This window comes from Lutra lutra, chromosome 4, assembly GCF_902655055.1.
Source record: "Lutra lutra chromosome 4, mLutLut1.2, whole genome shotgun sequence".
NCBI classification, from domain to species: domain Eukaryota; kingdom Metazoa; phylum Chordata; class Mammalia; order Carnivora; family Mustelidae; genus Lutra; species Lutra lutra.
Genome location: NC_062281.1, coordinates 100,302,938 through 100,317,898, shown reverse-complemented (window position 1 = coordinate 100,317,898; position 14,961 = coordinate 100,302,938). Strand labels below are relative to the sequence as shown.

General features: G+C 41.0%; 1 protein-coding gene across 4 annotated transcripts in view; it reads left to right on the top strand.

Moving 5' to 3' along the window:
- Positions 1 to 11,692: 11,692 nt before the first annotated feature.
- Positions 11,693 to 14,961, top strand: part of LRIG2 (leucine rich repeats and immunoglobulin like domains 2) — a 68,003-nt gene continuing 64,734 nt past the window's right edge. For 3 of the 4 annotated variants that reach the window (XM_047726845.1, XM_047726844.1, XM_047726843.1), the window contains exon 1: positions 11,693 to 12,145. In XM_047726845.1, coding sequence (XP_047582801.1) covers positions 11,907 to 12,145 — 239 coding nt within the window. In that variant the 5' untranslated portion in view covers positions 11,693 to 11,906. Of the gene's footprint in view, positions 12,146 to 12,207; positions 12,513 to 14,961 lie in introns of those variants that run through there. The other variant, XM_047726846.1, reaches the window with a different exon arrangement.

The window sequence follows — 14,961 nt, the reverse complement described above, 5'->3', positions numbered from 1 at the left end:
GGAAGAATGGGAGAGTAGATTTGGTGGGCAAAGAGTAGTTTCTGTCTACCTTCTCTACCCCGAGGTCTTTATTCTATTAGGGTTTTATTTTCATTATAATGTGAGTTGGGGGTCCCTTTGACTTTATTTCTTACATTCTGGTATATTTGTTGACTTGTGATGGGACCTCCGTCAAGTTCCCCTGTGGGCATGACTTGATTCCCTGTGGGCATGACTTGATATCTGGACTGTCTATGCTGTTCTTTTCCTTAAAATTTTTAAATTTTAGGGGCGTCTGGGTGGCTCAGTGGGTTGGGCCGCTGCCTTCGGCTCAGGTCATGATCCCAGGTCCTGGGTTCGAGCTCCGCATCGGGCTTTCTGCTCAGCGGGGAGCCTGCTTCCTCCTCTCTCTCTGCCTGCCTCTCTGCCTGCTTGTGATTTCTCTCTGTCAAATAAATAAATAAAATCTTAAAAAAATTTTTTAAATTTTATTCACTTTATTTATTTAAAATATTTTACCTATTTATTTAGAGAGAGAGTGAATGTGTGAGCAGGGGTAAGGGCAGAGGGAGAGGGAGAGAGAGTATCTCAAGCAGACTCTGGGCTGAGTGTGGAGCCCAGTGTGGGGTTCCATCTCATGACCCTGAGATCATGACCAGAGCCAAAATCAAGACTTGGGCGTTCAACCGATAGAGCCACCCAGGTGCCCCTTTGTATTCTGTCCTTGTTGTTTATCCCTATGTCTCTTCCCCAGTCTCTTAATAATTAGAGTATTATTATAAGTCTTATGATCGGTAAATATGAACCCCTTGACTTAATTATTTTTTTATAAAAATCATCTTGGTTTTTCTTGGCCCTCTGCTCTTTATGATTTTAGAATCAACTTGTCATGTTTCATAAGATTCTTTTTTGGAGTCGTGCTGCACCTCTGGATCATCTTGACAGAGTTGTCAGTTTTAATCTTTCTCTTGTAAAATATAACATATAGAAAAGTGTAAAAAAAAATAGAAATCTACGTCTTGGTTGTAAAGCAAAACCCATGTAACCACTCTCCAGGTCTAAGAAACAGAATACCGTGGTAACTCCAGAAGTTCCCTGTGTGTTCTGTGTTAGTCACAATTGTCCTCTTCCTAGGTAGAGGTCACCACTCTTGGCTTTTATAGGAATAATTGCCTTGCTTTTCTTTAAAGTTTTGTGTCTGTATCTCTACATAAATATTTCTTTGTTTTTAAGCTTTATATGAAGAAATAATATAGGATGCACTCTTGTAATTTGGATTTTTGGCTCAAAATTATGTTTAGGTTGTTTCCAGTTTTTGGCAATTATACTAAGTTTGCTGTCTACATTTCGGTGCACATGCCCAATGCATAAGCATGCCTGTCTCTAAGGAGTATACCTAAAACTGGGATTGTTGCATTGTGATACATATACATTTTCAGCTTTAGTAGGTTAATCCCATGTTGTTTTCCAAAGTGGTTACACTAATTCCCATCCCCATTAGTTTTGATGAGACATCTCATTGCTCCATATTTTTTTTTTAAAGATTTTATTTATTTGACAGACAGAGATCACAAATAGGTAGAGAGGCAGGCAGAGAGAGAGCGAGGAAGCAGACTCCCTGCTGAGCAGAGAGGCCGATGCAGGGCTCAATCCCAGGACCCCGAGATCATGACCTGAGCGGAAGGCAGAGGCTTTAATCCACTGAGGCACCCAGGTGCCCCTCATTGCTCCATTTTCTTATCAACACTCAGGATTTTCAGGTTTTGTAATTTTTATCCATCTGATATGTGTAGTGGTATTTCATTATGGCTTTAATATTCCACATCCCCAATACATAATGAGATTAAACAATGTCTCATGTGCTATTTGGCTATTTTTTTTCCTTCTGAAGTATACCTTATAATTTTATACCCATTTTTCTTTAAGTTGTTTGCCTTTATCCCATTGATTTGCAGGAAATCTTTGCAAATATGGGATACTTTGTTGATTATGTATGTTGTAAATATCTTTTACTGGTATCTTTTGTGAATGAAATTTTATTTTGATGTCTACATATTATCATTCTTTTCTTTTTTATGATGAATGATCTTTTTCTGTTTTAAGATATCCTTTTCTATTAAAAAATGAGAGAGATAGTGTTCACTATTCTCTTCTAAAAGCTTTATGGTTTTAATTTTCATTTTTAGGTTTTGAACTGATTTTTTGTATGTGGTGTGAAAAAGGATCTAGTTTTGGAGGGTCTGGGTGGCTCAGTTGTTAAGCATCTGCCTTCTGCTCAGGTCATTATCCCAGGGTCCTGGGATCGAGCCCCATATTGGGCTCCCTGCTCAGCAGGATGCCTTCCTCTCCCTCTCCCACTCCCCCTGCTTGTGTTCCCTCATCCGCTGTGTCTCTCTCTGTTAAATAAATAAATAAAATCTTAAAAAAAAAGAAAAAGAAAAAGAAAAAGGATCTAGTTTCATTTTTTCCCCGGTGTGATTATTTAATGATCTCAGATCCATTTATTGAAAAGTCTGTCCTTTGTCCAACGATCTGAAGTTCTACCTGGGTCATAAATCAAATGTCCAACTAAGACACTGATATGTACCAAAAGTCTATTTAGCTTTTCCTGTGGCAATACTACACTTTTTAATCACTATAGCTTTAGCACCTATCTTTTTTTAAAGTTTATTTATTCATATTTGCTTAGTACTCTCTGCACCCAACATGGGGCTTGCACTCAGAACCCTGAGATCAAGAGTCACATGCTCTTCCAACTGAGCCAGTCAGGCACTTGCTCAACATCTATCCTGATTTTTTTTTTTTAAAGATTTTATTTATTTATTTGACAGAGAGATCACAAGCAGGCAGAGAGGCAGGCAGAGAGAGAGGAGGAAGCAGGCTCCCTGCTGAGCAGAGAGCCCGATGCGGGGCTCGATCCCAGGACCCCGAGATCATGACCTGAGCCGAAGGCAGCGGCTTAACCCACTGAGCCACCCAGGTGCCCCATCCTGATATTTGATAAGGCAAATTCATCTACAGTTTTTTAAAAAAGATTTTATTTATTCATTTGAGAGAGAGAGAGAGAGACAGAGAGAGCACAAGCAGGGGGAAAGGCAGAGGAGAGGGAGAAGCAGACTCCCTGCTGAGCTGGGAGCCTGGCATGGGGCTGGATCCCAGAACCTGGAAATCATCACCTGAGCCGAAGGCAGACGTTTAACCATCTGAGCCACCCAGGTGCTCCATCTACATTTTTTTGCTGTTATTTTCCCCTTGCGATACCATGTACATTTGAGATTTTTACTACGATTGCTTTGTCTACAAATCAATCTGGGAGAATTGACATCTTTTTTTTTTTCCCAAAGATTTTATTTATTTATTTGACAGACAGAGATCACGAGTAGGCAGAGAGGCAGAGGAAGGGAAGCAGGCTCCCTGCTGAGCAGAGAGCCCGATGTGGGGCTTGATTCCAGGACCTCAGGATCACAACCTGAGCTGAAGGCAGAGGCTTTAACCCACTGAGCTACTCAGGCGCCCCAAGAATTGACATCTTTATGATGATGATTTTTCCAATCTAAAAGCAGAGTAGAACTCTCCATTTACTTAGACCTTTTAAGAAATACTTTTCAATAATATCTTATAATGTTCTCCATATACTTTTCCTCTTGCACTTCTTTGTTTGATCAAGGCGTCTTTTAGTTCTATCCTAGGTGCCTTTTGGTTTTTATTGCTATTGCATGAGCTGTCTTTTAAAAATTGTATTTTATAATTGCTAATTTATTAATCATTGATTTTAGTTTGTCAATCCTATAGTCAGAAACTTATTGAACCTTTTTACTAACTCCAGTAGTTTACTTGAAGATTCTTTTGGGTTTTTCTTCCAGACAATCATATCCTGTATGAGTAAGGGTACTTTGATGTCTTAAAATCCATATTCCTTTGGGACACCTGGGTGGCTAAGTTAGTTAGGGGTCTGCCTTTGGATGGAGCCCTGCGTTGCGCTCCCTGCTTGGTGGGAAGCCTGCTTCTCCCTCTCCCTCTGCCCGCCACTCCATCTGCTTGTGCTACCCCCCACCCCGTCAAATAAATACATAAAATCTTAAAAAAAAATCCTTATACCTTTTATATCTTTGCTTGCACTGGTTACAGCCTCTAGTACTTATTGTATGGAAGCAGTAATAGCCATCTTTGTTTTGATCCTAATATAAGATGAATATATGAATTTTTTAAAGATTTCATTTATTTATTTATTTGAGAGAGAGAGCAAGCCAGAGAAAGAGCATGAGTCATGAGTAGGAGCAGGGAGGTAGCAGAGGGAGAGGGAGAAGCAGGCTCCCCACTGAGCAGGGAGCCCTATGGTTGGGGGGTTGGCAAGCCCAGAGCCCAGGATCATGACCTGAGCTGAAAGCAGACCCTTAACTTACTGAGCCCAAGATGACTATTTTTAATGTTTGTATTGTATTGTATTTTTCTGAGTTTTTTTTTTTTTTTTTTTTTATCTCTACACCCAACATGGAGCTTGAACTCATGACCCTGAGATCAAGAGTCACTTGGTCTACTGACTAAGCCAGCCAGGTGCCTTTATTATATTGTAATTTTAGTGTTAATATTAAGTATGAAGTTTGCTACAGGTTTTGGTAAATATCCTTTATCAGCTTAAGCAAGTTTATTGTGTTCCAAGTTTGCAAAAAGTTTTTTTTTTAAAGATTTTATTTATTTGACAGACAGAGATCACAAGTAGGCAGAGAGGCAGGCAGAGAGAGAGAGATGGGGGGAAGCAGGCTCCCTGCTGAGCAGAGAGCCCGATGTGGGGCTCGATCCCAGGACCCCAGGATCATGACCTGAGCCGAAGGCAGAGGCTTAACCCACTGAGCCACCCAGGTGCCCCCCCCGGCAAAAAGTTTTTGTAATGAATATATTTGGAACATTTTGTTAAACACACATATAAGATATATTATATATATGATACTTGCATGTTTCTTAAAGTATATAAGACCTATATTATATATCATATAGTGTATACATATATATGAGTTAAAAAACCTTACTATTTTAGTATATGAAAAAATATAGATATACAGTATATTTATATGATATATGTAATATATATAACATGAATACACACACGTATTATATCTGGTAATGTCGTAAACTGTTGGTATTATCTCATAATGTAGTCAATTGCTGATAACGTAGTGAATGGCTGGCACTCTCTGATTTTCCTGTCAAGGAGTACCTTCATGCTGTTTGCTGTGTGGATGGTTTTGAGGGAAACAAGATTAGAAAAACGAGTTCGGTTAGGAGGCTACTGAAGTGGTGTATGTGAGAGATGATTATGTGTTGAGCTGGTGTGGTGGTAACAGAGAAGGAAAGAAGCAGTCAGTTTTAAGGTGTATTTTGGATATGTTGATGGACTGCATGTGGGGAAACAGTTGGGAGCAGATGGAGAATAAAGGGAAAGGAAAGATTTGAGAAAGAGTCCTAGATTTCTGGTTTTAAGTTTTTTGTAAAAAAAAATTGTGGTAAAATATACATAACTTAAAGTTTGCCCTTTCAACCATTTTTTTCATTTTTTAAAAATTTATTAACATATAATGTATTATTAGCCCCAGGGGTACAGGTCTGTGAATCGCCAGGTTTACACACTTCACAGCACTCAACCATAGCACATACCCTCCCCAATGTCCATAACCCACCACCCTCTCCCTACCCCCACTCCCCTCGGCAACCCTTTGTTTTGTGACATTAAGAGTCTCTTATGGACTTTCAACCATTTTTAAGTTACAGTTCAGCGTCATTAAGTACACTTACGTTGTTTTGCAATTATCCGCACTATCCATCTCCAGAACTCTTTTCATCATCCCAACTGAAACTTAGTATCCATTAAACGATAACTCCCTATATCCTCCTCCCCCCCCCCCGCCCCCAGCAACCACCATTCTATTTTCTGTCCCTATGAATTTGACTACTTTAGGTACCTCATGTAAATGGAATTAACAATATTGTCTTTTTGTGACTAGTTTATTTCACTTAGTATAATGTCCTCAAGTTTCATCCATGTTGTAGCATGTGACAGAATTCCCTTCCTTTTCAAGGGTGAATAATACTCCGCTGAGTATATATTCCACAATTTCTTTACCCATTCATCTATTGATGGACACTTGGTTTGCTTCCACCTTTTGGCTGACTGTGAGTAATGCTGCTACAAACATGGGTATGCAATATCTCTTCAAGTCCTTGCTTTAATTCTTTGGGGTATATACCCATATGTGGAATTGCTGAGTCACAGGATAATTCTATGTTAACATTTTTGAGGAAATGCCATACCATTTTCCACAGTAGTTGCCCCATTTCACATTCCTACCAACAACGCACAAGAGTTCCAATTTCACATCCTTACAACACCCCTTATTTTTTTGTTTTGTGGGGTTTTTTTTTTCAATAATATTCATCCTGATGAGTGTAAAGTGCTATCTTACTGTGGTTTTGATTTGCATTTCCTTAATGATGAAAGATATTGAGCATTTTTCATGTGCTTATTGACCATCGTATATCTTCTTTAGAAAAATGTCTAAGTCCTTTGCCATTCTTCACTTTTTTTTTTATTATTTTGTTGTAGGAGCTCTTTTTTTTTAAATTAAAGATTTTATTTATTTATTTGACAGAGAGAGATCACAAGTAGGCAGAGAGGCAGGTAGAGAGAGGGGGAAGCAGGCTCTCTGCTGAGCAGAGAGCCCGATGTGGAGCTCGATCCCAGGACTCTGAGATCATGACATGAGCCAAAGGTAGAGGCTTAACGCACTGAGCCACCCAGGCGCCCCACTCTTTTTTTGTTTTGTTTCGTTTTTTTAAAGATTATTTATTTATTTATTTGAGAGAGATAGATTGCATATGCTTGGTGGGGGGGAGGAGCAGAGGGGGAGAGTGGTGGGGGAGAAGATTCTCAAGCCAACTCTGAACCAAGTGAAGAGCCTGAATTGGGGCTCAATCCCACAACCCTGAGATCATGACCTGAGCCAAAACCAAGAGTCTGATGCCCAATCAACTGAGCCACTTAAGTGACCCATGTTGTAGGACTTCTTTATATCTTTATGGGACAGATGATTTACAAATATTTTCTCCCATTTTATGGGTTGTCTTTTCACTCTATTGATAGGATCCTTTGCTGCACTAAAATTTTTTTTTAAGATTTTATTTATTTATTTGACAGACAGAGATCATAGGTAGGCAGGCAGGCAGAGAAAGAGAGAGAGAGGAGGAAGCAGGCTTCCTGCTGAGCAGAGAGCCCTACGTGGGGCTCCATCCCAGGACCTTGAGATTATGACCAGAGCCGAAGGCAGAGGCTTTAACACCCAGGTGCCCCAACTGCACTGAAATTTTTAATTTTGATGAAGTCTAGTTTGTTGGGTTTTGTTTTTTTTTTTCTGGCTTTAGATTTTGCTTCATTGAGTAGTAATTATTATTACTATTTCTTCACTTCAGTGCGAAAAGGAGATAGAGGAAGGAAGAGAGGGAAGGAGATGAAATGCATTCTAAATACATCTGTGTTTATTCAGTAAGAGGCAGTGAAGTATTTTGTTTCTTTTTTTAAAATTAAGCTTTTTATTTTATTTTATTGAAGATTCATTTATTTATTTTAGAGAGAAAGAGCATGAGTGGGAGACGGAGAGAATCTCAAGCAGACTCTGCACTGAACTTGGAGCCTGAAGTGGGACTTGATCTTACCACCTGGACATCATGACCTGAGCTGAAACCAAGAGTTGGACTCTTAACCGACTGTGGCACCCAGGCTCCCCATTAAGCTTTTCATTTTAATTCAGTATAGTTAACATATGTTAATATTAGTGTAATATTAATTTCAGGTGTACAATATGATGATTCAACACTTCCATGAAACACCGGTGCTCATCGTGAGTGTATTCCTTAATCCCCATCACCTAGTTCCCTAATCCTCTACCCATCTCCCCCCTGGTAATCATCAGTTTGTTCTCTGTAGTTAAGAGTCTGTTTCTTGGTTTCTCTCTCTTTTTTTTCCTTTGCTCATTTGTTTTGTTTTTTAAATTCCACATGTGTGAAATCATATGGTATTTGCCTTTCTCTGACTAACTTACTTATCATTATACCCTTTAGCTCCATCCATGTTGTTGCAAATGGCAAGATTTTATTGTTTTTTAGGGATAAATAATATTCCATTAAATAAATGCACACACACACACACACACACACCCACCCTGGTATCTTCCTTATCCATTCATCTCTGGGTTGACACTTGGGCTGCTTCCATAATCTGGCTATTGTAAATAGCAAGAAATAGTGAAATGAACAATCATTTATTCAGTCACAAACATTCATTTACTATCTCTTAGATTTACTATCTATTTACTATCTATTACTATTATATTTACTATCTGTCTATTCATCTACTATCTCTCAGACACTGCACTTAGCACCGGGGATATAAAATGAGAATGGAGATATCTTACTTAGTGGGAGGACAGCTGGAAAAAGTTATTTCAACACAATGGGATGGAGTTGACAACTATAGTAGGAAAATGGAAGTGGAAACCACAAAATGCCTGGAAGAGTCAGAGAAATCTTTAAAGAGGAAGAACCTAGAAGAAGAGTAAGAAATGTCTGGCCGGAGAAGGTGGGGAGGGGCAACCTATAGAAGAAATAACATATACAAATAAGTATAGACATGCATGGACAAATTTATGAAAGGCAAATAATTTCCTGTGGCTGGAATATGGAGAAAATGGTGAGAAGATAAGGGGAAATGTGGGAGGTAGTTGGGTTGGGCCCTAACTGTGGAATCTTCAAAGGTAGAACAGGGAATTTGGAATTTGATATTACAGGCAATAGGGAAGTCATTAATAAAAAAATCTTTCATAATGAATACAGATTACCAAAATAATCCGTATTCATTATGAAATGTTGGGGAATACACCAAAACCAGAATAAAAGCCACTGGGAACACCACACAATGTGGGACTTGAACTTGAAGCCTCAAGCTCAAGAATCACATGCTCTATGACTGAGCCAGCCAGGCACCTCTCAAATACTTTCACGCAGGGAGAAGCTAACAACATATTTATAACAGTATGCTTTGGAAAAATATTCTGGCAGAGAGGAGAGATGGAGGACAGAAGATGGGCTGAGAGGTTATTGCATTAATAACCATGAGAGAAGAAAGTCTGAACAAAGACAGTAGTGCTGGGGATGAGAAGTGGGGAAAGATTTCAGGCATTCCTTAGGGGAAATCACTAGAGCCCAGTGACTGATTGGATTTGGGAGGAAAGAAAAGGGGGAAGTGTGAGTGACCTTCAGATATCTAGTTTAGGAGACTAGAATTGGCCGTATCAGTCAGCTATGCCTTAGCAAAGATCAAAGTCCTGAGATAATGGGAGATGGAGCAGCTAAATTTTAAGGAGATGGTGTTAATATAAAGGTCTGGTGTTTATAGAAGGGTCTGCAACAAGGAATTGAAAGTGAGCAGTTTTCTTTAGGAGTCTGTAGTTGGGGTAGTCTCAGCTTATGGGTTACATTGAACTCTAGAAACTCAGCCCATGTACTTGGCACTCAAGGCTTAATAAGACAAGTTTAGGACAATGAATGTAAAAACTCTCTATTCCATTTTTAATGAGAAATTGATCAGTAAACTTGTTAATAACATGTATTAGCTAGTTGGACATATGAGGTTATTCTATGATTCTTTTTATTGCTATGAAATAAAAATTTCATACTGAAAGTTTAAAAGAAAACATTTTAGGTAGTTTTATCAAATAGAGAGTAAAATATCATCTTTTCATTCATCAAACATTTATTATCTGTTATATGCCAGGTACTGTGCTAGCCTGTAAGGGGAATACAGAGATAGATAAGATGCATGTAAGTGCTTTCAAAATGGTAAAAAAAACAATGTGCAGAAGAACTGGGAGGGGCTCCTAGCTGGTGTGACGTGCACAACTTATTGGGGAGGACACAGGATAGACAGCATGAATTTCTATTGTGCTCATAGGGAAGCTCTGAAACCATCATTCAGAGAGGTACTAAGATCCTCCTGCCTATGCCCAGTTTCTTAGTGGAGGTTATTAAGCATGCTTAATAGCCAGGGAAGGGAGGTTAAGAGTAAGTTTCACCCTGCTGTCTTGGCTTTTAAAGTTTGGTTAAGATTGCCGCATTGGATAGGTCTTTGGATATCCAAGCAATATTTCAATCCAAGCAATATTTCAATCTTAAAAATGGAAAAAGGGTTTTAAAAGCATAATTGTGACTCCCCGTCTCTCATGGAATGATTACTTTCTAGAACTTTCTAGGACAACCATATGACCTAGGCATTATCATTTTTTTTAACCTGCTCAGTCTTTCAATTTGCCAGAGTCAGAAAACTCATAGTGATGCAGGTCTGCCTCTGCTCCAGGTAATTTGCTGAAACAGAAACAGCAGGTCCAAAATGGAGTCACCTGTGCTAAGCCCCACAACAGCAAACCAAGATTAAATACCTAACCTAAATGCAGTTTCCGACACTCCCAGGACTGTGACATTTAATCATTTCAGTCTGGAATTACCTGGTCTGCACTGGTAAGGTAATGTGCCTGATAGACGCCCCCCTTTTCCACCAAAGGAGGTGACTTTTTCCTAGAAACTTCGTTTTCCCGCCCACTTCTGCCTACAAAAGCCTTCCATTTTGTACAGCTCCTCAGAGTTCCTTTTTACTTGCTGGATGGGATGTGGCTTGGTTCCTGAATGTCGTGTAAAGCCAACTAGATCTTCAAATTTACTCAGCTGAATTGGTTTCTAACACTTAAACCTCTCTGGGCTTGTTTTCTCATCACCAACGATCATCCTGTCAGTTTCACAGTCACTGAGAGATCAAACGAGGTAACAGATGCAAATGCTCTTTGAAAAGCATAAAAGCAGTACGTATAAGTGAGCTACCACTCTTATTCTCAAAGTCTTATTAATTAACTTGGATATAAGAAATGGCTGAGTGAGCATAAGGAGGCCAGACTTTCCTCTTCCTCGTAGGTTTTTCATAGCCTCTGCTTCAGGATAAATAAAAAATTTTGTTACCTCCGGCCTTCATTATAGGTCCCACTTGCTTTTCTGAGTGTGAGCAAAAGGACAGCTTTCCTGAAACAGAAGAAAGCAGGGTATTTTCTTTAGAGACGTGCCTTGGAGTCCCATCCACATTTATTAAGCTCCAAGCTCGCATAGAAGTACACAGCTGAGTGGAGCTGATCCACCGACAGCAGTCCATCAACTGATAGTGGTAACAAGCTTCCTGTTAAGACAGTGGGAGTTGCCGCCCACCTGCAGGACTGCATCAGCCGCAGACAAGCAGGAGGGGGCAGAGGCGGCCCCAGCTGGGCCCTGGGGCCCCACACCAGGTAACATATCTTCAGCGTCCTCTACTGGGAAGGGAGCCCTTCTATCATTCCCCTTCCTGGGAGCCCAGAAGAAAGATCTTTCTCTACTATTATAGGAAATAGCCCCCAAATCCAGACTTCGGACTAGGAGATTTAGCCTCTATTCCTCTTAAGAAGCTACTGCGCCCTCCAGCGGAGGATTGGCGGCGGAACCACAAACGGGCGCCGCAACGTGCCGGACACCTTAAAATCCTCCTTACGAAATTCCCAATCACTGGCCCCGCCTCCTCACGGAGTCCCGCCCCCGGCGCGACCTCGTTCTGTGGCACCGATTGGTTGGCTCTTGTGCGTGAAGACGTTGCGTCGCGGGGCGGGGCGGAGGAGCGTTGTCCGTAGGGCCTCAGCCGAGTGTCCTCGGCCGCCACCCCCGCTGCTGTGCGTATCCGCCCCCTCCTCCCTTTCGAGGGTACTGGCGACAGCCGGGCCCTGGGGTGGCAGCGCAGCCACCAAACGTCTCCGCCGAGTTGTCTTTGCTAGTTGACGGCTCTTCTCGGCTGGGTCCAGATCGGGGGTTGGAAAATGGCGCCGGCGCCCCAAGGCGTCCGGGAGGAGCCGCGGCTGGATAGTCGGTCCAGAGCACTTTCCCGGCTTCTTTTCCTCGCCCAGGCTGCTCTCCTCTTGCTGCCGGCTGCTCGGGCGGGCCTGTGCCCCGCGCCCTGCTCCTGCCGCATCCCTCTGCTGGACTGCAGTCGCAGGAAACTACCAGCGCCGAGCTGGAGGGCGCTGTCGAGCCCGCTGCCCCCCGACGCTGCCAGCTTGTGAGTAGAGTTGCCGGGAGGGGGTCCAAAAGAAAGGGAGCTTCCGCTCCCAGGGCACGCTTGATCGGAGGTCGCAGTCGGGAGCATAAGTTCTGAAGGGATATGCCGTTACAATGTTGTGAGCTTTTTGGGGGATGGGATGGGAGCCTAAACAACCTGGAGTTAAGGTTCTGGAGGCTCGTAAGACAACCAGGGTTAAGGTTCTTCAGGCTGGGGAGTTTGTGATTCCGGGGCTAGGGAGGAGTTGGGACGGGGATCTTGTTAACGCCTCACTGGACCTGGGCACCGTCCTTGACTCTGGATGGCTGGAGATCCTCGCCCACTTTGGGCTGCCTCATCCAGATGTAGCAACCTGAATGCTCCGCAGGTACGTGATTTTATAACCACGGTCGCCAGTGATACATAAGAACGGTCCTTTTGTCTCTAGTTCGCGTTTTGGTACATTGGGTGCTGTAGTTTTGATACTTGAACTACAGGGTTGAAACAGCATGTGTTAGGAGATCTAGTACTAATCCGATGAATTACCTTTATAAGTGGCATTTTAAAAAAAATCTAACTCAGGATTCACTGTAAAGAAAGGAGGGAGTATTCTTTTCCAGATCATGTGTTGCTTTATTGTTTTCGGTGCATTTCTTTGTGTGAAGAACCTAAAAATCAGTTCTTTGTTTATGTGTGAGAAGCAAGTACAGTGATTGGAGGAATTCTTCTGGAGACTCTACTGCTGAATGCTCATCTTGACAGGCCTGTGTTAGTGTCACCTAGAGAGCTCCTTAGTCTGAGTCAGCCTGGTGGCAGTAGGAGCAACAGTAGGCGTTAAATGCTGCAATTATGGGGTTTCTTAACCACTAACAGTTATTCCTCTGTTGCTAACTGAGCATCGCATTTATTAATTGACAGACTTCTAATAGAGTCTTCTCTAAGAAGAGTGTCACAAAAAAAAATAGTTTGAGGTGCCATTAAAGTATGAGAGGCTGCTTGGATTTTCCTTGCGAGTAAATTACAAGTAGAAATTCTCTCAGCCTCAGAGGTTAAGGTATTTAAACTTTACAAATAGGTTAAGATAGATGGGAAAGAAAGCAACTTCAGAAATTCTTTGAGAAAATTAAGGTAACTTAAATAACCAAATGTCATAGCATTGATCGGCATAAAAATGTTTTCTGTTGTTTTATGGTAGTGACACCTGTAGCTAACTCTGGTTGTGCTGACCCAGATTAAATATAAAAATTGGTATCAGTGATCAGTGTAGTCTGTATTGAACCTAGCACAAAATCTTTGTAATGCAGCAAGTGCCTTTTTCTAAGAAATTCTTGGAACAGCTTCCTGATTATGATGGAATGAATCTGATGCAGGTTTAAAACCAACACTTTATTTAGCTGTGTTCAAGGTAAATATGGCTTACTTTTTAAAGATCCTCCATTGGTAGGTTAACAGTAATTAGGAATAGTTTTATGTAAGATACAATTATTTTGTGTCTGCGTTTGATTTAATCTAGACAGATTTCCTAAAGCCTAATGACATCCCCAAATTCTAAATGTCCTATAATGAAATTGACATTTTCAGTTGAAGTAAAATGCCTTGGAGAGTAATTCTGTTGTAGAAATGTAATTGGATTGAAGTCTTACATTAGCAGAAGAAGTTTTAGAATAATAAAACATTGCACTTTTATAAACTGAGATATGTAACATTCTTTAGTCATTGCCTTCCGCTATAAAACCACCAGGTACACATGGGTTTTTAAATGTAATTTTGAATGTTTAAAGTAGATGTCATGCTCTAAATACATTAGTGATTCAAACTCAAATGCTGAACCTTGTGGCCATCATCAAAAAGATTATAAATGAAATCCGTTAATCTTGGTTTTTGAAATATGTATGTATGTATATTTGTACTGAGTTCCTGGTACAGAGCTCCTGAAACCTTTGTAATTTCCTAAATGATAAGAGCACTAGGAGCATTTTGTGTTCTAACGTTCAGTCTTTGACAGATTCCTGACACAGAAGCTCCTAAATCCCTTGGTATTTTCTGGGTGATGGGAGTGTGTTTTGATCTAAAGAGGAGACTCTTGATAGGCTCTTGAAGAGCTTCAGGATGGGAGTCCCTCACCAGAAAGACCAAGCCATTGTTAGAAGCTTGGAACTTTCAGCCCTATCCCTATTCTCCTGGAAGGGGAGGGACTAGAGATTGAGTTAATAATTGATCATGCCTATATGATTACCTTCCAAAAAATCCCAAAAGTATGGACTTGAAGAGCTTCTAGGGTGAACATACCTTCACCCTGAGAGTGGCACACCTCAACTTTACTGGGACAGAAACTCTAGCACCAGACCTTTCCAGATCTTACCATGTGTATCTCTTTGCCTGGTTGTTTATCTCTGTTCTCTACCATATCCTTATGTAAGAAGCCAGTAAACATAAGTGTTTCGCTGAGTTCTGTGAGCTGTTCTAGCAAGTGATTGAATCCAGTGAGGGGTTCCTGGGGACCTCCAGTTTTTAGCCAAGTCAGACAAAAGTTGTAGGTAATATGGGGACCCACCACTTGTGATTAGTGTCTGAAGTGGGGGGCAGACTTATGAGGCTGAGATCTTCTGTTATGAGGTCTGCTGTAACTCCAGTAGTGTTAGAATTGAATGGAATTGTAGCTGGTGTTGGAGAATTGGTTGGTGTGGGAGGAAAACCCTCACGTGTCTGATATCGGCAGTATTATGTGTGGAGTAAAAGGAAGTAACAGGTGACAAAGACTCTTTGCTTGGGCAGACTTTAGTTAGACTTCTGAACTTTTCTGGGCCATATGTATACATCTTTGTAAAATTTAGTTA